The following is a 26,270-nucleotide window of genomic DNA, read 5'->3' on the forward strand; positions in this document are numbered from 1 at the left end:
TGCGACGGTGATGATTTTTTTTGTATCAAATGTATGGTTTGGCAGCAAGGCGCACCACCAAAAAAAACCCTTAGAAATGCTGAAATTAATTAATGAATTAGATCATTTTATATATTTCCTGGATCCACTGTCACCTTTTGAATTTACATGATTAACTGAGAGTCTAACCTTTGTTGTTTTTTTTTTTTCCTGTCAGTTCAGAGGATAGAAATGTTACAACCTGCTGTCACATCCTGAGTGTGATGGGTGATATTGCTGCACATTTAAATGAAGACACCAAAGACAGAATAATTAGTGAGTGATCACAGTTTTAGATGGAGGTAAAATTCGCAGAGACTCTTTGCCTTAATGACTCTCTTTCTCTCTAGATGATCTGATGTCATTGCTGAAGACCACTCTCTCACTTGAGGTAATCAGTGCTGCGATGGAGACTCTGTATCAACTTGGCCACAGTGAAGACATCAAACAGACTCAGGTATACCAGCTTTTTTGCAATACACAGCTTATTCATGAGAGATTTTACATTAGTATAAAAATAAAGTTTCAGTTAAAACTGAAAAGTGAATGTTGGGGAAAAACACCAGAATTTAAAAATACACCCCTTCTCTCTGTAGGTCTTACCTTTTTGTCCAAACCAAATGCTAAATGGCATGATGACCTTTAGAGGAAGGAGAGACCTGATGATTGAGTTTTATTTGAGAGTCTGGTCTCGACCAGCTCTACATGATGTATCAAAAAAAACTATACATTTTGAAAAATTACCCCCAGTTTCACACTTGATAATTTTTGGAATTTTCTTTTCTGGATGTCGGTAGGTAGGGGATTGGTGGATATTTGTCCAAATTTACAGACCCAGGTTTTCATGCATGAGTGAGCAGGGGCAAATTGCGCAATCCAAGTTAAAACTGGTTTGCACGAAATAGCAGTGGGATTTAAATCCAATCAAAGGTCATGGGAGGGGGCAATGGGCATCCATCTTGTTTTCCACAAAATTGCCAGGTTACAGCATTAACACTTTGGCCACCATGTCAGTTTCATATCTTTACCCATGGCAGCTGTTCCTTCCTTTCAAAGTTAATTCAACTTGTTTAGGCCTGAAAATGTCACTGAGGACAGGCCAAGTTAGGGTTAGGGTTAGAAAAATTCCAAAAATTATCAAATGTGGAACTGGGGGTCATTTTTCAATATGTATGTATTTTTTTTAACTACACCCTGTATGTGTAAAATGTCATGAGATAACTTTTGTTATGATTTGGCACTATATAAATAAAATTTGATTGACTAATTTATAGGTTTTGAAGACAGAGACAAAAAAAAAGAATAATAAATCAAAGAATAACACATTGAATATAAAAACAATACAAGATATCCAACATAAAGAATTGAATAGATCAGATCTTTACTGTCATTGTTACAGGGACAATGAAAATCAGTTTAGCAGCTCTGTTGTTGGCAGCAGAATCTTAAACCACATAAAGAAAGACTATATAAAATAGGTTACTTGTGCAGGTCTTGAAAATCTTTTCAAGTATGGAATTTTGAAATGCTGTTTTCCAGACCTTGAAAAGTCAGGAATTTTGTGTGAAAGTCTTAATAAAGTTTGGAAAAAATGAGTTTCTCTCATAGCTGAATTGTAGAGTATGTTCAAAGGGACATAATCTTGTAAGACAGGAAATACATGAGGAAAGCATATAATCATACATGTACTGTAAGGAGCGAGAGAGCAGTGAGGACCCAGCCATGCTTGCGAGGCATGTATGATAAGCCTACACAATGACATATTCCCAAAATGCCATGAAACTGATGTCTAAGTATTGTTTTTCACAATCACACACTCCTATATCATAAGATGACAATAGACTTACAGTGATTCCTTCCATTTCTTCTGGCCCGGTAGTGGACACGGTTTCATTGCTTTTTGTCTCCATGTTTGTTGCTGCTGTGGTTGCATGGAATTCCCATTCCCACAATGCACTCCGTGACAAAATTAACCAAAATGCCCAAGTGGTGGTTTGTTTACATACCAAACGGACTGCTTGTGATGGAGTCATCTTTGAAAGTTGTTGATCGTGAGGGAAGTGATTTAGGTGCGTACACGGAAAGACTAATGGGTTAGTGATAATTAGGCTATCACTCGGGTGTTATAAATTTGAATAAAACTTAGTGATGAAAGTCATATGCTGCTTTAAGCATTTTGTTGCGGTGATAATGAAATATTGAAATTGCTAAATTTCATCCAGTGATTTCTTTTCCTGTTATTTACCAATTTAGTAAAAGTAGAATTTGAGTTGTAGTGAGCCATTCGATATATGAATATGCTTTGCAGATATAATGCACATGTTCTCTGATGTACAGTGTTATTACAGCTTGTTTGTTTTCTCTCAGGCTTTTCTGAACCAGTACTGTGGTGAACTGGTGTCTATCTGTGAGGCTTATTTAGCCAGCATCATTCTGTGTGAAAATGGAGTTCGCAGCCTAAATGAGGAGCTGATGGTGAGAACTGAGTTTTTTTTTTTCATTTGCCCTAATGTGCACTTTTCCATGTGGATTAAGTCTGCTTTCACCATTTACAAAATGTCAAATACACCTGGCAATTAAAGGTCTTAGTCATCAAATTGTACATAGAATGTTCACAGCTCAGTAACTACATGTTTCACGAGTACTTTGAATGTAATGGGAAAACATTATTTAAATATTCTGTAAATATTACATCTGTCAAGCAGTTAAAAACATGTATGTAATTCATTAATAAACAGGGTGCTTGCGCAGGTCTTGAAAGTCTTTAAAAGTATGAAATTTTGCAATGCTGTTTTCCAGACCTTGAAAAGTCTGGAATTTTGTGTGAAAGTCTTTATAAAGTATGGAAAACATTTCTCTCATAGTCAAATTTTAGAGTATGTGCAAAGGCACATAATCTTGTAAGATAAGAAATGTATGAGGAAAGCACATACAAAAAACTTGATATTATTTCACAAACTGGTTGGTATTTGAATGATATCCAATCAAAACTTGTGTAGCCTACATGTTCAACTTGAGGAGAGCATCATTCACCATGTGTCTGAATCCTGGAAGTAAACATTACACTTGTGGCAAGCAAAAATTGTGATTGTCATATGTTTTGACTTCCGGCTGTGCTGTAGTAAAACTTGTTTGTGTGATATCCATGCATATTTGTGATTTTCATTTTTTTTTTTTTTTTTTGAAAATGTCTCTGTTAGTAAAAGATAATTTACTTTGGCACGCAAGTATAAAAGTACATAAAGTCAAGGTCTTGGGGGGGGTAGCAGTTTTGAAAAAGTCATGAATTTTTATTTGGATAAAGAGCAAGCGCCCTGATAAATCTAAATTAACTGAATTTGAAAATAGCATAGTGTCACCTTCCTAAAATAAGTAATATTTGGGTTTTTTGGGGGGGGGGGGTTTTTGTCAAAAATGACTCAGGCAATTATTTTCAGGAAGGACGTGGGGGGGTGGGGGGTGAAACTTAACACGCATTATTAGAAACAAACCAAACAAAAAACAATACCCTTTGCCTCCCATTCAGGAGGCAGGGTAATAACGCTAACAAAGCACTCTCACCTACAATGTTTGTGGATACGTTCTGGTGCATCTGCATAGGCCTATACTTTTAATATTGTAAATGTTCTCTCTTTCAGATAAAACACCTCCACACTCTTGGTGTGGCGTCGCTTCACTGTCCTGCCAAGATTAGCAAGAGGACAGTCCTGCTGGTGGAATCTGTTCTCACCACAAATTCAGACAAACTGGCAGGTAGGTGGGGTGGGGGTTGGGCTGAGATGTGTTTACATTAAGAAGACACTTTTACACAGATCCTGGAAAAAAAGTGAGATGGTGATTCCACCTTTTTGCCACCATTGACCAATTTCCACAGCCAAGCCAAAGGAATAACAGAGGTGAGACAGGCTGGACTTTTACACAGTGGACCTGCGTTCTGGAATCAAAGGGGCCGTGACACAGTGCAGTGTGTAGTGTGACGTATAACTTGCGCGTTGGAAATACCCTGAGCTAGGGCTGCACGATTAATCGATTTTAAATCGAAATCGGATTTTTTAATTTGGACGATTTTTAAAAAAGGGAAATCGTAAAATCGATTTCATCTTTGTCGTGCCTGCGGGCCGCGCGCTTCCGGGCTCCCGTAGGCTCCTCCTCCTATCAGTGACAGTGGTCTGTCACAGAAGTCCGTGTAATGACCGGACTTCAAATGTGTTCATGAGCCCGCAGTACTTATAGCATTGTAAGCCGTGGCTTCACGCACGGATCCCGCAACTGAAATAGAACTGCATGCGGATCATTCATCTTACGTTGTCCCGGATCCGTACCGTACTGTCTTCTTCCGAACCAGGTCCGGGTCTTGGGGTCATCAGCCTCAGCAGAGGAGCCCAGACAGCCCTGTACCCACACACATCCACCAGCTCCACAGATAGAATCCTTCTAGTGTGTCCTGGGTTGGTCTACTCCACGCACGGATCCCCCACTTTAAATAGAACCGCATGTGGATCACTCATATTAACGTGGTCCACGCACAACTGATGCCTGTCACTGACTTACACTGGTATCACTGCTGTGGGCCCAGATACCCAGAGAGAAAAAAAAAAATAAATAAATAAAAAAAAAATATATATATATACATATATATATATATACATATACATATATATATATATTTATTTATATACATACATATATATATATAATTTAGTCCTCTTACTTGCTAAATTTTTCATTCACAAATGTAAGTTCTGGAACACAAAACCAAATATTATTTATTTTTTGAAAGATGTTGAACTTTATTTAAAGCTGTTAGATAAATCTGGAAACAAAAAGGCTATAAAAAACATAAGTATTTGCTCTGATATGGACATTGTATTGTAGTGTATTCCCCCTGGCAAACTTCTGTTATTTTCTTGTTGTATACATTGTTTGTATACTCTACTTCATTCAATAAAGATTTAATTAAGAAAAAAACTTCTGTGGGTTCATCACGTGATACCATCACAGATTTGAGGTCAGAGCAGTGCCTTGCATTGTGGGCTGCTCACGAAAACGACATGCTGACTTCTGTTGTCTTTTGTAGTTTTACCCAAAAATTTAAATCAAAATCGAAAATCGAGTTTTCAGAGGAAAAAATCGGGATTTTTTTTTTTTTTTTGCCAGAATCGTGCAGCCCTACCCTGAGCATAGAGGTGTTGCTAACCTCTCCACAGTCAGCTCGTCTTTCACTGTTCCACAAATTTTAGGGCAGGATAGAATCCTCCGCCCGTAGTGACAACAGCTCACAGATCTCGGTGTCTCCCCAGTTCCACATCTTTCTGGTCCCATTGATATGTTTGTTTACTGTACACGGCCTGCACTTATTTTTAAATCCCCTGTGCAATACGTCATCAAAACGTCACACCTTGGTTGTGGAACAAGAAGTGTTCTTTTTACATATCATGATTCAACCTTTATGACGGCTCTGTTACTACCTCCAGAGGTGTTACAGAGCCATAAACAGAGGTGGGACCAAATTATCCCACCATTTTGTTGACACAGACGTCGTTCTGGGATAAAGGTGAAATATTCCCAGAACAGAAGTTTTGTGTAAAAGGGGCTAGAGACTCTGCCCTTGTTAGACTGGGAGGTGTAGGGCTGGGAAGGTATGGAGAGTCCAACTTTAAAAAAAATAATTTAAAAAAATGAAGTCGTATATTAAAATATAATTTGATATTGACTACAGCAGTTTGATAATTAGATATTTCCTTAGGGCATTGCCAAGCAATGAAAAGTCTATCAAAAACTCCACATTAATGTTGGACAACAGGACCCCAAGTACCCCTGTAATATTTTTTGTGTTTGCTTAAGCTTTTTTAATAATTAATGTCAAAGTCATGCCAAGTATACTGTACATTCTCCTTATGTGTATGTGCATATGTTGTGCTGGTAAAATATGTTTGGCTGGTGGATTATTCTTTGCAGTATGTTTTTTTTAGTTTTTACCCCTCGGCCAACTTCAGGCCAAAGGGATATTGTAATCGTTTTGTCGTCCGTCTGTCTGTCTATTCAACAATGTAATCACATTATCTGAAGAATGCATTGACATCGCCACCAAATTTATACTGGGGATGCATCTTGGCATGGAACAGAAGTCTATTGAAAATAGGTCAATAAGGTAGTTTTTCAAGGTCAAATTGCGACATGTCTTTTTAACGATGTAATCACATTATCTGAAGAATGCATTGAGATTTCCCCACCAAATTTACACAAAGACAATCTAATCTAAATTATAGGGCAGTAACTTTCAACAGAATCGTACACTGTTTGGTCGAGAGGTATTAAAAGTGCGCAGCATGTTATGATTTTTTTATCTTATTTTATAACAACCATTAGTGTCAGGTATTTTGATTATACATGCAAACACAGGTTACTTTAAACTTGTAAATGTATACTGTGTCTGACTGTTTCTTATCTGACAGACTTTCAGGAGGAGCTGCCACCCTCTCTGCCTTTGTCCCAGTTCACAACAAACTGTTTTCCTACCAGAGTCCGAGCTCATGGTGTCATTACTTTGGGTAAACTCAGTTTTAAAGCATCTCTTTAATAAGGTGTATGTAGGGTTGATGGATTATTATGCTGCAATTTTTGTGCATCTGTTGTCTTCTTTGTGTCTGTATGCAACAGGTAAACTGTGTCTGCAGAGAGAGGAACTTGGTCAGAAATACTTGCCAGTGTTTGCACGGGAACTAGAGGTTGGCACGGAAGTTGCCGTGCGCAACAACGTGGTGGTGATTATGTGTGATCTGTGTGTTCGATATACTAACACAGGAGATCACTATATTCCCAACATCTCAGCCTGTCTGCGGGACAGTCAGCCGGTCATCAGGGAGCAGACCCTTATCATGTTGACCAACCTGCTGCAGGTGAAAAGCATTCCTCTGAATGTATGACCATTTCAGATGTTGCAGTGGTGTTGTAACTAACACATTGCCTTGGCATTACTCTGACAGTGCAGACTTCACATAAACATCATATAACAGATCGTTTCCTCATGTGTAGATTCCAGTGTTTAGCTGGTGTCTCAACACTTCCTGGTAATTTGCTGTCAGATTTTTTTTTGTTCATTTGTTTCTTTTTTTTTTTAAGTTAGAATAATATTTAAAAAAAAAAAAAAAAAAAAATTCATTTCTTAAATAGCTGCTTCTGAAGCAGAGTTAAGTTTTTTTATGTTGCCCCTTATAAACATATTCAGACTGAATTGGGAGACAAAACACCTGTTTTAAAAATCCATAAAAGACAACCAGGCTGATCACACCAAAAGTTAGTTCACCTGCTGTATCACTTCATGGTTTTTGTTCTTTTTCTAGGAGGAGTTTGTGAAATGGAAAGGCTCCCTCTTCTTTCGCTTCATGGTAGCACTGGTTGACCCTGTTCCAGCAATATCCAGGTAAATTCCACTTTTCATTGATCTACGAATCACACATGGATGATACATATCCAGTGTATGTTCAATTGTGTACTCCTGTACTTAAACTTACTATTTTGAATAAGTGTGTTTACACTCCTAGTTACAGCAAAATGCAGTGCACTGTAAGTATCTGAGCGTATACTCAAAAAGGGAAAATGTTGAGTGTAGATGCTGGACACGTCTCACCCATAACACATAGCGTATTAGTGGAAGTACTCAATTTGAGTAAACAGAAATTACTTAAATACCATTTCACTTTATCTGAAACTAATTCAGCTGTCTACATCTGTAAATGTACAGTACATCCCTATGAATGGATGTACAGCTATAAATGAAATGTTAAAAAGTTGGTCAGACAAAATATGACATAATGAACTTAGAAAGCAGAAAGAAATGCAAATGAATAATGGATTTCCCAAAAAAGGTTCAGTGTAGAAAGGAGCATTGATACGTCATTGCATGCAATCCGAGGTGGATATACAGTATATATGATTGTATATGTACATACAGAGTTCATCATAACTGTAATATGTATGTTTAAAGGTGGACAGTGTCATAGTATGTATGACAGGAATGTGCATTTATCTTCACACCGTAATACCAAGGAATGTACATTTATACGCATGGATGGTGCATACATGAAAGGCTGCTTTTTTTGTCTTATTATTGTATAAATAAATCTCATTCAGACATTTATGTAAGGTGAAAGCTACTCTCAAGGCAATATTGTTATGTGCTGTTAATTGCCTGTCTTCTGTTGATAATGGCAATAAAGTAAAAAAATAAAGTCTTCACTGGGATATGAAACAAGAGAAACATGCTTGGTTTATATCTCAATATGATGTGACATGAGTTTGGTCACAGAAAGTCTACCACAAAATTTATGTAGAAAGAACGAAAACCAATAATACACTAAGAAAAACATGAAGAAGATCCATACAACTAAATAAAACAGAAAAAAAGGGATAGGAAAAGGGCAACAACAAAAAAAGTTTAGTATAAAAGAAATAGAGGAATGAAAATAATGATAGAAGGAAACTAAATAAATGAAAAATCTTTTACTGTCCCATCTGTTTCTCCTTTGAAGTCGTAGATAGACCAATTAGATACAGTGTATAAATAGGTGCATTATGTTCTTCCATAGATTTACTTTAAGTTCTTCCTGTTTCCTGTCCCAGCCTTTGTGAATACTGCCTTCTCCACTTACTCCTCAAAAAGAACCCGGAGATGTTCAGCCAGCACTTTATCGAGTGCATCTTCCACTTCAACTCCTACAGCAAACACAAGTCTTACAACAAGTTTCCTCAAAGCGACAAGTAAACATTTAGATATTCTTTTTTTTTTTTTTTTTAGTTCACTACTATATTTTGCCTTTTTGTTTATAACTCTTTTTGTTTTGTTTTTTTTTGTTTTTTTTTTTTTCCTTCAGTCATCATCTTCCAATTCAATTTTTACCTGTCTTTATAGAGAAAAGGTTCAGTTCTCCCTTAAAGGATCGGCAAATCGAGAAAAACGTTTTCGGATATATCGCTTTCTGTTGGAGCACTTTACTGATGTCCAGCGCTTCAATGTAATGAGCAAGATCAACCAAAGTGTCCTGGGTGAGTAGTTGCCATATTTAGTGTCAGTTAATAATAGTGCTGTCAAACAATAACGTTTTTTTAATCAGATTAATCACAGGCTTGCTGTTGATTAATTTCAATTAATTATGATTAAATATCATTAATTGTTAATTTATATTACAGGGTGGGGAAGCAAAATTTACAATATTTTGAGGCAGGGATTGAAAGACAGTGTATCACCAATTAGTTTATTGAAAGTCATGGGAATTTATTTGCCACAAGAAAATTTACATAATAGAAAATGTTTTTATTCTATGTGTCCTCCTTCTTTCTCAATAACTGCCTTCACACACTTCCTGAAACTTGCACAAGTGTTCCTCAAATATTCGGGTAACAACTTCTCCCATTCTTCTTTAATAGTATCTTCCAGACTTTTTCGTAATAGTTTTGTTCATAGTCATTCTCTTCTTTCCATTATAAACAGTCTTTATGGACACTCCAACTATTTTTGAAATCTCCTTTGGTGTGACGAGTGCATTCAGCAAATCACACACTCTTTGACGTTTGCTTTCCTGATTACTCATATGGGCAAAAGTTTCTGAAAAGGTATGGATAATAGTGTTAGGTATGATTATGACATCAATATATGTTTGGTTTCAAAACAACTGACGTAGTGCCTGCTGAGAAAAAACAACTAAATGTTCATTGTAAATTTTGCTTCCCCACCCTGTAATTGTGTTTCATTTTTCATTAGCAAACAGACTCAAGAAACAAGGGAATATGTATGAACTTAATAGCGGTGAAACGATTCCTCGAGTAATTTGAGTACCTCGATTACAAAAAATGATGGAGGAATTTTCTCTGCCTTAAGGAATCGCTTATTTAATTGTAAAGCTCAAAGCACGGCATTTCGCACAGACTACTTAATATGGCACAATGCGCTTACATTACTCATGCAAAGGAAGATGACGGAGAACGTGTAAGTGTTTGGATAAAACAGCAGGAAGATGGATGAGGCGAGTGAATACAATGATGACGAAAGACAAAAAAACTCAATAAAAAAGACGGAAAATGTCATTATTGTTAGTATTTCAGACTGAACAGCAAGGTGAACACCGTGACATGTATCCGTTGTAAAACGGCCCTTCCATACCACAACAGCACATCTCCGATGTTGTAGCATCTTTTCATAAGACACCCAGAATGGAGCAGAGGACCAGAGATAAAATAAAATTAACGTAGCACAAAGAGATTAACGCTAATGTACCTTATTAACATAACGTAACATTAGCCGTGCGGAGGGCTAGGTTTCTGTTAATTACGGCTACTGTCGAATGTGTGGCTAATTTATTATGATCGTGACAAGCATATATTTAGGCAGCGAGCTGTGCGCCCGTGATTTGCACGGTTAATTTCCCAAAAGCACGGCCAAAATGGTGCACGGCTTGGTGAAAGCTTTCTCTTACCTTGTCACAGCCAAATTTTTTGCAAAATCCAACAACTTTTTGTGAAAATGAAGCAAATCATCAATTAATCGAACGTGTGTGTGTGTGTGTGTGTGTGTGTTTGTGTGTGTGTGTGTGTGTTTGTGTGTGTGGGGGGGGGTTATAGGTTATGAGACAGACTGATAAGGTGGGGAGGCCATTGCCTTGATTCTCCTGAATATAGCAGAAATGTGTCAAACTGTTCATGCATGAACTTGTTCCAAGTTCCCGTTCAAATGTTATTGCCTCTTATATGCCACAACACATTCCTGTTATGTCTAACCTGTAAATTCTGAAACTTACTGCTGCCAAAGTTAAGTTGCACATCAAAAAGGCAATGTTTATGACTTTTTAAAAATTTATTAATGCGTTATATTTTTGATACCTACAACAAATACTAAGTTGAAAGTAATTAAATTTATTTATTTTTATTTGTATTTGCAGTTGCCTCTCTGGAAATGTTTCTGGTCAAGAAAATACATTTTGTTGCACAATATGCACAATATGAATGTAACAAATAAAACTGTTAATTTTATTAAAATAAAGGGACACCAATTGGCCCTTCATTATTAAGTGAAATACCTTATTTCCTCTTGTGTATTTATAATTGCTCTTTAACCAAGCAAAAATAAGTTTTATCCAATTACTCGATTAATCAAAGGAATTTTCAGTAGAATACTCAAATACTAAAATATTCGATAGCTGCAGCCCTAGAACATAACGTGTTTTTCACAAGCTGGGTGACGCATTAGCTGAAGTGCTAGCATTAATCCTCAACTAATGTATGCTTTGCGTTAATGCGGTATGTTAGCTGGAAGTGCTTCGGTGAAAAGAAAACTTCTTGCAGAGTGTGCATAATACTTTATGTTGGTCGACTGTTTCATCTTGGGTTTTTTTGTACTCAAATTTCCCATTTTTGTTTAGTGTCTTCCATCTTTATTGGTTGGTTCTGCTGCCTGTCACTACTGGATCAACTGCCCATTTGCGCATGCACAATGGTAACTCTACTTGGACAAACTACCCAAAATGCGTTGCCAGAGACATGCAGAGTCATTCTGCACGGCAGAGAGGTTAATTGCATTAAAATTTTTAATCAGATTAATCATGATGATGGATTAATCCGCGTTAACACGTTAATTATGACAGCCCTAGTTATTAAATGTTCTGACAAATGAACAATCAAAGAGAAATTGAGAGCTGAAAAGACTGTTGTAGATCACATGAGGTCTTTAATCTCAGTTAAATTGTTAAGCATCAATTATTTTTGTTAAATGCGAGCCGGTTGTAATCTCAAAGCTTTAGAAATACTCGACCATGTTTTGATGTTATTTTACTTAAAGTGACACAGGGAGCATCGCAAGGAGGGAAGGGTATGTAGGGTGGGGAAGCAAAATGTACAATATTTTGAGGCAGGGATTGAAAGACAGTGTATGACCAATTAGTTTATTGAAAGTCATTAGAATTTATTTGCCACAAGAAAATTTACATAATAGAAAATATTTTTATTCTATGTGTCCTCCTTCTTTCTCAATAAGTGCCTTCACACGCTTCCTGAAACTTGCGCAAGTGTTTCTCAAATATTCGGGTGACAACTTCTCCCATTCTTCTTTAATAGTATCTTCCAGACTTTCTCGTAATAGTTTTGCTCATAGTCATTCTCTTCTTTCCATTATAAACAGTCTTTATGGACACTCCAACTATTTTTGAAATCTCCTTTGGTGTGACGAGTGCATTCGGCAAATCACACACTCTTTGACGTTTGCTTTCCTGATTAGGGAAAAGGTATGGATAATAGTGTTAGGTATGATTATGACATCAATATATGTTTGGTTTCAAAACAACTGACGTAGTGCCTGCTGAGAAAAAACAACTAAATGTTCATTGTAAATTTTGCTTCCCCACCCTGTAATTGTGTTTCATTTTTCATTAGCAAACAGACTCAAGAAACAAGGGAATATGTATGAACTTAATAGCGGTGTAAATTTTGCCTCCCCACCCTGTATTGCACTAACTTCCAGTAAATTATACAAACAAAAATACTGCAGACTTAGAGGTATTTTGCAAGGAGAAATAGAAGAACATAAGGGTACAAAACAATTGAAAGCTGTGATAGTTTGTGTGCATTAATGGTTACTTCAATGCTGTGTATTATATTCCCTATATTGGGGTGAGGACATCTAACAATTAAAAAATATGCAAAATATGTTATGTGCTATGGAGCTATGGTCATACTCCTACATATAGCTTAATATTTCTCAGTTTACAGATTTGAGTGTGTGCCTGTAGTACTTTCATCAGAGTTAAATTTAAAGTTAATCTCATTTTTTCTTGTCTCAGCATGCTTTGCAGATGAAGAGCTGCCTCTTGATGAGGATGGTACTGAAATTTTGTCTGAGACCTTTAGCGTCTTGAGTCTGAAGGAGATGAAGCTGCAGGCCGTTTCTTCTACTGCAGCAGGCTCTGTAGGGGATGAACCAGAGGAGGAAAACATGGCAACCGTGGCCAAGGCTGTCCTGGAGGCTGCCCAGAAGAAGGTTGTGTCACAGGTCAGTGAAGTCTAACTGCATTGATACTAGCAGTAAAAATATTTGAGAGTAGCCTTTCAGGCAAGTTTGACGAGGTTCTAAGTACCTTAGTGCATTCTGTACCCAGTAATAACTGCTTTAACATATGTTTGTATGGTTTACTGTCAATCAGGATTGCAATACTATTCTGCTTTGTGTCTTGATTTCTCCGTTTTCATCTCAATTTGTAAGTGATCTGAAAGTGTCTATGGTCCAGATTTAACTGCTGTAAAGTGCCAAATGTGGATACATTTTTGATTTGTTAAATAAATCAATTATGGTCACCAGCTTGGAGGCCAGTAAGTAATTTGGATTCATAGTGCTTCATTAAAAAAAAAAAAACTCTACTAACTCTGCTGTACCCTACCATGTCTACCCATAACCCTGTGTAAGTGTAACAGTAATACCAGATTAAAAACTCAGAAATAAACCACATATTACATTGGTCCGACAATTTATGAGAACAGTACTTATTTCTTACCCTTGCATACTGTTTATTATCAGACTCAGTTTTTTTTGTTTATTTGTTTATTTATTAGGACCAGTGCATACTAATGAACATCTACAACAACTGTAGTTCTTTTGGCTCGGACATGCAAACGCCAACACACATCTTAACTAATCACATGCTGCTTTAACAGAAAAAAGAGCCGGCTTTCCTGGTTTTCTTCAAAGAGCTGACTCTTGGAGCCAGATTGTTCACAACTGACGTATCACTAAAAAGCATACCCCTCCTCCTTGGCTTTTTCTGGTGGTTTCAAATGACCGATCTAGACAGATCGGGTCCCAAACTCACTGACTGACAGGGTCTCATCACTGAGTCAGTTTGCTGTAAATGCCAGGAGACAAGATTCTCCTATTTCGCTGTTGAATTTGGCCCATGCCTCCAATTCATCTATTTTATTCCTGATGGACTGCACATTGGACAGGAGAACCAAAGGGACTGAAGGGAAAGCGGTAACTCCCAGCTACGAGTTGCTCTTCCCAGTGTGTCATGTCCCTCTATGACAGGTGGAAACACCAAGCAGTAGCATTATCACATAAGAAAGTATTAAAAACACTGTAGTATTCCAATACAAGGCATCACTGATGATTCACTCCTCACTCACCACCATGTTAAGACACAAGTTAAAATCGCCAAAGACAGGTTAAAACCATTTAAAATCCATACCAAACTGCTGGGTCGCACTCAGTGGAGCACCCCCCTCAGAAGGAACCTTCTGGATTTGTACAGGAGTTATGGTGTTTTCAGACATTTGACCTTGGAAAAGTAGGTTACAAAATAGATCTATGTCACTCATTTCAGAATGTGTCCGAGCTCTATACATGATGTATGTATGGCAAAAAAATTATTTTTGTATTTTTTTCAGACTTAGAGTATTTACAAGATGTGTCACAAACAGACAGACATGCTGTCGACAGTACCCCCTTTGGCAGGCTGAGAGGGTGAAATAGCCTTTTGCTGCATTTAAAGTAATTAGTGACATGAAGCGTGTGATAATTAGGGATTTATTAATTCATTTATACATATTCTTAAATGAATGTATTCTGGTGTGTGTTTGTTGTTCATTCTGTCTCTATTCTACTTTGGCCATTTACCCTTCACCAAGTTTTAGTAGTAAAACTCAAAACAGTACAAGCTACAAGAGGTGGTTGTGGGTCAGGAGGTAAAGCAGGGTACAAATGTAATTTACTACCATCAGTGCGACTGGAGTGAATGAATAATGGATCAAATGTAAATTGCTTCAAGTGCCTTGAAACGCACTATATAAATCCAGTCCATTATTATTATTATTACCATCATTAATATGGTGGGGCATTTCCAGTGCTTGGACCTATATATGCTGTTGATGTAAGCGTTGTCCCTTGATCCACAGATTCAGAAGAAGGCCTTTATAGAGAACACAGTTCCATTGATCATCAGCCTGAAAAACCTGCTGGAACAGAAGCGCTCTCCTGTTCTCAGAGAACTCATGGCCTACCTTAAGGTATGAAGGAAACTTATTATTATTTAATAATGATGATGAGTTACAGCATTAATATGAATGATCAAAATACTGTTTTGCAAGACTACTCAATCAAATTTTATTTATATAACGTCATCATAACAAAAGCTATGTCATGCCACTTTACATATAGAGCTGGTCTAAACCAGACTCCTCAGCCAATTTACAGAAACCCAACAAAATCCTCCAGGAGCAAACACTTGGTGACAGTGGTGAGGAAAAACTTCCTTTTCACAGGCAGAAACCTCAAGCAGACCCCGGCTCTTGGAGGAATGTCATCTGCCCTGACCAGTTGGGGTTAAAGGAAGGAGGGGTGGGGGGGATGGATGCACAGCAAACTGAACTACAACCGTTAACAAGTACTGTATTCTTTGCTGAAGGGATGCACCAATCTGATGTCATTTGTATCTCTTTTATGCAAAAACATTCACATGTAAGTAGTAAATAATTTTCTTGTTTGTAAAACAGAGAGGGTCACTGATCTCATCATACTTCCTATTCTACTTATGTTAGCATCAGAGGTCGCGTTAACTGAAAATTTTCCGTCATTGACAGATTTTTTTTTAAAAATGGCGGAAAATTCTGAAGGCCGTCCATCATTTTGACAGATTAAAATACTGAGGGTAATCTAGGAAAGTGTTAACACAACACTGTGAGAAGAACCTGCATGCAGGATCGCTGGTCTGTCTCTGTCTAAAAGACATCAAACAGTCCATAACAGCCTCCTGTACAGTGGCACCGTTCACAATCACAACTACGCTGAATACAACACCGGTACTTATTTCAAATGACTCAAAGTACACCCCCTGTCCAGTTGGTGGGGAGTGTGCATATTAATCAGTCATTGTCACATCTTGTGTCGCTGTTTAGCTGACTTCAGTCAAAATTAGGTGCTACTTTGCTAGCGCAAAATGTCAAGACAGCCAAATCTCCTTAATTATTTTAAAAAGCCGAGTAAATGTGATGGCATTAACGCGGTGAAAAAAGAGGGACTGATGCGGTGGAGGATGAAGGACAAGCAAGTACTGATAACATCATCAGCCAGCATCAACTACAGTTACAGGACAAACAAGTGACAGTAAGGTGGTCAAGAGGGAGTACCGCATTCAGTGGGAGCAGGAGTTCACCTGGCTGACAAGGGAAGATGGCAAAATTCTCTGCAATATCTGTAGAAAAGCTGGCATGAGCAACGGATTTGTTCGAGGGTGCCTGACAATGCAGAAATCAGCATTGATTGATCACAAAAATAGCCATAGCCACATTGGAGCTTCGAGGATGCTCAACCAGAGCGCAGCAATGGAAAGACATGTGGAGAAATCACAGGTGGCTTGCAACGAGACATTAAAAACACAACTTAAGGTTGTGTTGTATATGGCAAATACCAGCACTCCATGCCACCTGTATCCCAAACTAATAAACCTGTTACAGTCTGCCGGGTGTCCAAACCTGAACAGCGCACATACATACACCCATCATGACACTGTCAGTGAGAGGATGCCATAGCAATGACCATAACCAATGCCACCACTGACCACATCGCCAACAGTAAATATGTAGGGATAATAGTCGATGAAACTACTAATATCGTCGTTGAGAAAATGCTGGTTATTTACCTGACACTTCAACAGAATGGGAAGTCTGAAACTGTGTTTCTTGGCAATTTTGTAATACCGTCTGGCACTGCAGAATGCATCGCAGCAAAAATAAAAGATGTGCTATTGGCCCGTGGAGTAGCTATGCATTGGGTTGTTGGACTGGGAAGTGGTGGAGCAAGTGTGATGTTGGTCGAAAGCCTGGAGTTGCGCAACAGTTGCGCCAGAATGACTGTCCCTACCTCATGAACATTCATTGTGGTGCGGACAGAACAGCGCTAGCTGCCCGCAACGCCTCTAAGGCTGTGTGTGAAGTAAGTGCATATGTTTCCACAATCAATAACGTATACACATGCTACAAGAATTCCCCCATTCAAACACACCGCCTAAAAGAACTGCAAAACGAAATGGAGGAACGCGACCTACTGAGCATGAAACAACCATTGGCTACACGCTGGCTGTCACTGGAGAGGGCTGTTAAGGGTGTACGCACCAACTGGGCTGCTCTGGTATTGGAACTGGAGGAGGAGGAAGCCGTGAGAGGCTGCCTGGTTGCTAAAGGTATTAGAAAGCAGCTCCAAATGTATATGTTCCCTGCCTTGACTCACCTCCTGACTGATGTCTTGGCTGTGGTGAACCGCATGAACCTCACGTTCCAACGAGAAGATGTTAACATCTCCTCCATCCAACCCATCCTGAACATGACCCTGGATAGCCTAGACGACTTGATGAATGAGACAGGTGAGGCGGAGAGGAAATTCCTGGACACTTTACAAGACTGCAAATTCTGTGGCATCACACTCATGCAGGCAGACGCACAGACCTTTTCGGTTTTGCACACAGAGTACATCACGGAGGTGACTAAATCTATCAAAAAAAGATTCCCCTTGGAGCATGTGGGCATCATCGCTGACCTCGACACTGTACTCAACGTGTCTGGCTATCCAACTGCTGACAGCGCATTGAAGAGCTACGGAATGGAGGCCTTGGAGCTTGTCCGTGAACACTACAGCGCACAGACAGGTGCAGCTGCGCCACTGGTGCAGAAGGAGCACACGCTGCAGGATTTCCTCCCAGTGAAGAGGGTGCTTGCAGGATGTGGGAATCCCACTTTCAGAGAGTCTTGCAGACTTCTGATCACTTCTCTGGGAGAAATGTTCCCCGACTTTAAAACTCTGGCTGAAGTGGCGCTGGTAATTCCAGTCTCCAGTGTAGCAGCGGAGAGGGGTTTCAGCCTTCAGAACCAAATAAAAACGGTCATGAGAAGTCGTCTGTCTGAGGCAAAAGTGCAAAACCTAATGACAGTCGCCTCTGCAGCAATCTCCCTTGATGCATTTAATTACACACAAGCCAGCACTAACTTTAAGTCCCCGAGGACCAGGAGGAATGTTTGAGCTCATGGTACAGCAGATCAACTGAGTTCAGTGTTAATTTCTTGAAAATAGTTTATTTGTTAAATGTATTCACCCAATTCTTTAAAACGGCATTGTTCGTCCATATTACAATATTTTCCCATTTTAGCACAATGGCCGCTGTCACCATTGGAAGGAAAAAAAACCCAAAACGCATCTTTAAGTTCGTTCTGAGTATAACTGTTATCATCATTGAGATGTTTTTGAACATTAAACACTACTAAATATGTCTCATTATCATTAAAAATAAAATTTGAAATGACTGATAATAATGTGTTATGATGGAATTTTTACGACCCTGTCTGTCAAAATGACGGACAATAAAAATGTCTACCGCAACCTCTGGTTAGCATTGTTGTAAGCAGTATTTAGCCCTTGACTATATGATCAATAACATTATCATGACCAAGTATTAAATATTGATAATTATTACAATAAATGTCAAACCATTGCGCTCTGTGAGTTAAAAGGCAAATAGTTTTAGACCAAGGCTGTGCTGAGGGCCTCCCTTGTAGGGCAGTTTGCATTATTTACAGCAAAAAAAACCCTACTACTAAGGACATAAAATGAATATCTGTATAGAAATATTTATGGCAAACAATTGAATTAGCATGTTGTAATTCACTAATCTGACAGAAAACGAAGATCCTATCTCTTTCTCTGGGCACTGAAAATATAAGTTTGACAGGAGGTTTTGGCTACTCATAGGCCTTGGTAGACAGGTTTGGGGTAAAATATGGGATTAATAGCTAGAATTTACAATGCGTTGCACGGTAAAAATGTAATTAATATTTTATAAATTACTTTAGTGGCCCAAATACCCGACCAGCTATTGTTTACATTACAAGTTTTATTGTTTACTCGAAACATCCCAGACCTCCAATACTATTGACACATAATCACTTTTGTGACATGCATATCTGTGGACGTTGTCGTGCCTACACACTCTGTACCAACTTGTGATTTGCCATGCCTTGATACTCATATGCCTGCTGAAGAATAATGTCTCACTGTTATGCTTTTATTACAAAAACATCTCCTTTGTTGCTCAGTGTACTGTATATGAACCTGGACATGTACAGAACAGGGCCAGTTAATGACTTTTACAAGTACATGTGTGTTATTGTTGAGCTGTTAAATGGTATGAAGAAAATACTACCACAAATGTATGATCAGTAATGTTAATATCAGCCTATGGTACATTTTTGGTCCTGTGCAAATGTTGGAGAAACCGGATGGCTATTTGTTGTTTTAAAATATTTGTAAAAGATGCCACAGCTTAAAATTAGGGATGTCTGATATTGGCTTTTTTGCCAAAAACCGATATGCCGATATTGTCCACCGCTTAATTTCCGATTCCGATATCTACCGATATCGCTGCCGATATATGTGGGATATTGAACTAATTTCAGGTAACATCACATATCTCCTGTCATGGAATTAACACATCATGCCTAATTTTATTGTGATGCCCCATTTGATGCATTCTCAAATGCAACAAGGCTTTTAAAATGTAAACACTGTCTGTGCAAAGAATACATACTTCAACTTAACTCTTTCCCCGCCAGAGCATTTTCCAGTGAGTTGGTAGCCAGCGCCAGCCTTTTTGGTCATTTTCACTAATCTTTGGAGGCTCACTGAAAATGTTGTGTTAGGAGTATGTGAACTCTGAATACATCAAACGAAAGAACAGAACTTCAACTTTTAAACACAAGAAACAATTTTATTCTATCTTCAGTCATTCGTGAGATATGAACATTTGAATATTGGTCATTTTCAGGAAAAAACTGAATTTTGAGCAAAAAAACTGAGAAAACTGCATTTTTTTCCAAAGATATTGATTTTCAAGGTAAAATTGATTTCCTATTTACATTTTTGACTCTTTCTCATTTACCAACAGTAACACTGTATTCCAAATCACAAAATAAAATAATAATAACAACAATAATAAGAACAAACAGCTCTAAGATATCCCATCATTCCACAAAATATTAGAGGAATCTACACCAAACTTTAGACCAAACATCTTCTAAAGCACCAGTTTCCTTCTAAACTTATCACATTTACATACATCAGTTATAAGTCTTCCACATAATAGTTTAGTTTTTTGATATAAACACTTCAATATTCCTCATTTTCAAGAAAAAAAGAAACAAATGCACTAAATACTGTAGATTTCTGGTCTTTCCTTGGCTGCACCAGGTCCTCCTGTTGGACCACCTGCTGTGTTTGAGCTGTAAATAATTATATGGACATCTAGTTATTTATCTATGTATGAATTTGTGTATTTATTTATTTATTTCATACAAAAGCCAAATCAAACAGTGTCTTACCTGTGTCCCTGCTGACATTATACAGCTGAATCTGCTCTGTGTCCACAGTCTGAATCTGAACTCATTCTGTCTAACAGATTCAGACTAGCTGTCCTTTGTCTTGTCCCATGTCTGTGTGTCTGTCTTCTCCTTGAATGTCCTCTATAAATGTCTCTTTTCTCTTCCTCCTGTCTGTCAGTGTCTCAGTGTCGCTCCGTGCCCCCCCCCCCACACACACACACACTTCGTGTCGGACCTGAGCTGATCCGTGCTTCTCGTGTTCCGTGTCCGTCTCCCTCACCTTCTATTTCTCCGTTCCTGTCTCTAAAGGTTCTTCTGTAGCTCCATCATATGTTGAATAGTCAGACTCTGTCTCCATAATCATTTTAAGGCTTTTGAAACTGCGTGCGGTTTCTGCACAGTCTGCATTTCCTCATTCACATTGACTGCCGCTGAATGCGTTGCCATGGGATACGGAGACTCCAGTGCGAAAACGTTAAAGCCGGTCCGTCATTTTTCAGAAAAAGCTGCTTAATTGTTTGTTTTCGGACTAAGGAAAGTAATTCACACGATCCGCAACAGCTTCAACTACAGTATAACAGTGAAAACACGGAGTGACGGAAAATCTCGTCATTGGTGGGGAAAGAGTTAAGTTGTGGAAAAAATGCCATATTTATTTATTTTCTCTCCCTCCCTCCATGAGTCTATTACAGTGTGGCAACTTTACTGTACAGTTTTGAAAACTGCACATTTCTTTCAGCTACAAACAATGCTTCATTTACGTGTCAGTAAATGCCGGTGAAATCTAGGCATTATTTTATCAGTTTTAATGATAAGCAAAAAAACCGATACCGATATTCACCGATATTACATTTTTATGCCAATATCGGGCCGATAATATCGGTGGGCCGATATTATCGGACATCCCTACTTAAAATACAATGTAAAAGACAGAACAAGGCAAAAACAGTGTAAAATGTCAATAGACGTATCAAGACAAAAACACACCTGTAGTCTCTGACTTGTGATTTTTAGTAATGTAGTTCTTTTAATTTAATTTGACATGTACAAGGTAGAGTTGTGAAAACCAGTGTAATAATTGTTTTATCAACTACTCAAAGTGTGATGCCATTGGTGGAGAGGCTGCATCACTTTCTTGGTTATGGATTCAAGAAAAACATTTGGCGTTGGGTCTGTTCATTTAAGGCTGCATTTTATCCGTGGTTAAATCATTCATATCTGATACTAGGCCATTGTTTACTCAGGTGAAGATGCAAGACTACCGCACTGAGGTGAAAGAGTTTTTCTCTGGAGATGAGCAGCTGGCCGCAGAGGTGGAGTTCGCCCTGAAGATGACCGAGAATGAACAAAAGATGGAGGAGAAAATGGGCCATTGTAGCCTGACTGGAGAAACCCAGACCCCCAATACACAGGTCAAAACACTTGAATTATTTCAAATTCCATCCCACTATTATGTTGTTTAATACAACAAATGCTTAAAGTAAGGTTTGACACAATTAAATGTGTAAAATAGAAATAAAAACAAAATGAAGTGATTTACAAATCCCATAAGCTTATATTTTATTTACAATACAACACAGAAAACAAATGTTTTTGTTGAATTTGATGTTAGCAACCCATTTCCAAAAGTTGGGACAAGGGTGACACAGGACTGTAGAAACATCTAGCAAAAGATAGCTTGCATGTGTAAACATTTTCATGTAATTTTACCTTTTTACACTAAAATTAGAAAAATTTGGAGGCTTCACTTTTATTAGTTATATCTACTATTATTATAATAGTATTTTACTTTTCTGACTAAGATGAGAATCATATTGGTCTGTATGTGACCCCTGAACTTAAATGATTTTGACATCCCTGATTGTTAATATCTAGGCTGTAGGCAAACTGTCAAAATGCCAATTAGAGCTGGGCGAAAAAAAACATAATATATATCGTGAAATTACTTGTCCTCAATAGAAATATGAGAAATGCTCAACACAATTTTGATAGAATTCATTTGTCCACGTTTTGACAGACATAAGAACAGCCAATCATAATAAAGTAGCACTGCACCAAACCAACCATGCTAGAGCCTCAGCAAGTTAGGTTGACACACACAGCACAGGCATAAGAGCAGCCACAGCACATGCTAATGTTTGAGCTGCAGCTGGAGATGATGGGAGATGGGAGAAAATTTGACAAAGAACTCAGGCAACCGGGTTACTGAAAAGTAGGGTGTGGCATAGATGCTGGGAGTCAGATGTTCAAAGTGTGTTAAGGTAGTTACGGAATGCACCCCCACGTATATCCCCCAGCATTGTTTTGTGAAGATGGTCTGTTCTGTTTGTACTCTTTCTAAACTTGAACGCTTTTGCCTGCTGGTCAGACTTTTAGTTTAGTTTTAAATATATGTACCTGTTTTATTTATATGAAACAATTGTATTATGTTTTTCAGCACATCTGTCATGTTCAACCTCTGACAGAAAATAATATATTTATATATATATTAATGTATTTAAATCAAAAATAACCTTGACGTCTTCACAACTAACTTATGAGTAACAGAAAATTTAAGCTTGACAAAAATAATTATTTGATTTATATTGTGATACATACTGATATCGTCTGATATGAAAAGAAATCGTGATGTGATTTTTTTTCCATATCGCCCAGCCCTAATGCCAATGAAGAAAAAGTCCTGCATTCAGTTTTGTCATTAAAAATGAGTGATTTTTTTTTTTCCAGCAAGTAATTATTTTTTATATTTGTCTCTCATTACTATTATAACAGAATCCAAATATTTGATAGTGATTAGTTCAACATAATGGTGTTGCTTTGACAGATTATTGCCTATTTATTATATGTACCATAAATGGGGAAAAAGCAAATAATTCTATGCTCAATTTGAATTGTAACCCCATATCTCTCAATTTGAAATTTTGGTGCTGAAAATCTTGACTTGGATTGTTTTTCATGTCAAGGTTTTACACAGTGATGACCATTAAACAGTTTTTTTGCATTAACCTTGTATGGAACTGTGTAGATCTGGAGGAAGAATTGGGCAGGTTAAAAGTTTCTGCAAATAGTTTCTCATTGGATCATTACAAGCTGTAAAATTTGTAAAAGTTATTTTCCTTATCCTTCCTCATTGTATTTTTCTTAATCTAGTGCAGGTTTAAGTTCTGTAGGTCCTGACATTGTCATGATGATTGTTTTGTTTCTTTCAGGGTTCAGTGCAGCAGTCTCCAGTGCAGTCTCCTGCCACGTCCAGACCTCTCCCTCTGCTTAGCTTTGCCACACCACAGCCAACACGTCCGCCTCCACTGTTTAACAGACTGGTATATTCTGCCAGGTATGTTTTCACCAGCTGCCTGTCACTACTTCTATCACAATGCACAACTCCATTTTGTTTGTTTTTCTTGTTCCTGGGGCCTTTTTATGTTTATTGGATAGTTTAGTGAATCACTGGTTTTTAGGTCAGGAAATGTAACAAATCCAAAAGTTAATGAGGGAGATCCCTAACTCATTATTGCTGAATTCCACTTAATCATGTTCTTTGCTTTTGCAGATCTGGACATTCTGCATCAGGTAAAGTATATTAAAACTACAATTTACATTTGACAAAACAGTCCTACAGCAAAAACAGTTATAGGAAAAGGATGGAAACCAATTCCCATCAACTGTCGGGATCATAATGCCTTTTTTTTATTACAAATCTAGGCCATTCTGCTGTCTTGATTGACTCTGACTTCATTTTTTTCCTAGTGTTGCATAAAGGAGATGATAACAGAGCAATAAGCACACCAAAAGGTAGGAACTTACAATCTTACTAAATCCTCCTTTCACTTCACAACATTATCCAGTGCAGTCTGCCATTAATGTTATCAGTGTCAGTACAGAGGGTATTTATTTCCCTCACTTTCCTAGTGGAATATGCCTCATCAATCAGAATGGAGTGATAGAATGTATTGCAACACGACTGCAGGTAGTAGGTAAACTACGAACCAGGGAGTAAAACAACCTTTTATCAGCTTTAGTTAAAGGCAGTTGACCTCAACAGTGATCCTTACAGCTGTTGACTTTACTCAATATTTTGACCGTGTGGCGGTTTTCTGACAGCCCACAACTAAAAGTCAGTTGTACTTAAAAACTAGAAGCACTCGGAGAGCGCAGACCTCCGCCAAGGCTGATCAGTGGCCCCCCCTGTGGGCCCCCCCCACGCCAAGGAGGTTATGTTTTTGCCAGGGTTTGTTTGATTGTTTGTCTGTCTGTTTGTCTGTCCGTTTGTCTGTCTGTTAGTGTGCAACATAACTCAAAAAGTTATGGACAGATTTTGATGAAATTTTCAGGGTTTGTTGGAAATGGGCCCCCCCGTGGGCCCCCCCACCTCCGATCACCACCAAAATTTAATCATTTCTTCCTTATCCCATTTCCAACAAACCCTGAAAATTTCATCAACATCTGTCCATAACTTTTTGAGTTATGTTGCACACTAACGGACAGACAAACAAACAAACAAACAAACAAACCCTGGCAAAAACATAACCTCCTTGGCGGAGGTAATGATGTGACTTTGATGAAGATTAGAGCTTAATTGATTAATCGACATCAATCGATTAAAAAATATGTAAATAAATACAATTATTCCATTACAATTTTCCTGAATCTAAGCATTGTTTCCTTAGTTTTGCTGCCACTAAACATTAGTTCCACTGTTGTGTTTCACACGGATGCTTATTGTGGTGCACATGACACCAGGATCAAAACTAAGTTGTATATAAATTACATCTTAAGTTGTTGATAAGTTGGATCCAAATGTGTTGAAGACTGCAGTGCACATATTGCTTGTAGATGTAATTGGATTTATTCATGTTGTTGTTTAAATTTGCAGAGATTTTATTATACTGTTATTATATCTATATTGATATTTTTATATATACTTTTACTTTTATACTTTTTGTAGTTGTTGTTTCAGCTGGTTCTGGAATAAAGGACAAGTCATTTGTCATTTTCAGACATGTCTTTTTCAGATTTTTACTATTTTTTTTACCTATTCAAGTAATCATTTAAACGTATTGAAGAAAATGACCGATAGTTTAATCGATTACAAAAATAATTCATAACTGCAGCTCTAATGCAATAATGCTGTTGCATATCAAAGAATATCAATTATAAATTAATTATATAAGGGTATGGTCCAAATGAGAAAATAAAATAATTCTGTTCACAATTTCACCTGTAATCATAACCTTAAAATAATTACAGAGAAGAAATGATAAGAGTAGTAGTGTTGATAAAATAGTAACAAACACCCGTGCCTAGTATTAGGATAATAACATGCATAGGTTAAATATCCCTGTTGGGACAATCAAGTAAGTGAAGTGGGGGTGCACAACATGTGCAGTGGCTACCCCAGGCATGTAGCCATTACAGCCTACACCTACAGCTCCTGATGCAGAGGCATATTCCAGGCTTTGCCAACAGATTTAGAACCCTGTATTTACTCAGGCTTTGTTAATTTCTTCACCATACTTATTTACCCATACTCCCCACTTACCCACTCTCATCAGGTGTCGATGTCCACCTGACTTTTAATGAAGTCAGCCCCATCTTCAGAGACAGGAGCTCAAGTAAGGAACATTTAAATACCATTTTCCTCTTTCAGTGTTTCATATTTCCCAAATGCGTAGCAGCCTTCACTATCTCTATTGCTGTTAAGATGATCAGTTGTGCAGTAGTGCTTCAACATGGTCCTGTGTTTCCAGGTTCAATGGGGGAGATTAATGTTCTTCATGTGCAGTCAAATCAGCAGCAGTAAGTCAATTCACATGGCTACAAAAACAGTTTTCTAAATACAAGAAAAGCACTCAGAG

At 37.9% G+C, this 26,270-nt stretch overlaps 1 protein-coding gene across 2 annotated transcripts in view; it reads left to right on the top strand.

The window, feature by feature from the left end:
• The window catches only part of ncapd3 (non-SMC condensin II complex, subunit D3), a 70,967-nt gene that overhangs the window by 41,920 nt on the left and 2,777 nt on the right, over nt 1–26,270 (top strand). For both annotated transcript variants that reach the window (XM_030156476.1, XM_030156477.1), the window contains exons 18-34: nt 197–294; nt 369–475; nt 2,386–2,493; nt 3,657–3,771; nt 6,474–6,569; nt 6,679–6,917; nt 7,362–7,441; nt 8,641–8,778; nt 8,930–9,063; nt 12,846–13,054; nt 14,950–15,060; nt 21,660–21,827; nt 23,625–23,749; nt 23,966–23,985; nt 24,163–24,207; nt 25,968–26,027; nt 26,163–26,211. In XM_030156476.1, the coding sequence (XP_030012336.1) occupies nt 197–294; nt 369–475; nt 2,386–2,493; nt 3,657–3,771; nt 6,474–6,569; nt 6,679–6,917; nt 7,362–7,441; nt 8,641–8,778; nt 8,930–9,063; nt 12,846–13,054; nt 14,950–15,060; nt 21,660–21,827; nt 23,625–23,749; nt 23,966–23,985; nt 24,163–24,207; nt 25,968–26,027; nt 26,163–26,211 (1,902 nt within the window). The remainder of the gene's footprint in view (nt 1–196; nt 295–368; nt 476–2,385; nt 2,494–3,656; nt 3,772–6,473; nt 6,570–6,678; nt 6,918–7,361; nt 7,442–8,640; nt 8,779–8,929; nt 9,064–12,845; nt 13,055–14,949; nt 15,061–21,659; nt 21,828–23,624; nt 23,750–23,965; nt 23,986–24,162; nt 24,208–25,967; nt 26,028–26,162; nt 26,212–26,270) is intronic.

Source organism: Sphaeramia orbicularis, chromosome 15 (genome assembly GCF_902148855.1).
Source record: "Sphaeramia orbicularis chromosome 15, fSphaOr1.1, whole genome shotgun sequence".
Lineage (NCBI taxonomy): Eukaryota > Metazoa > Chordata > Actinopteri > Kurtiformes > Apogonidae > Sphaeramia > Sphaeramia orbicularis.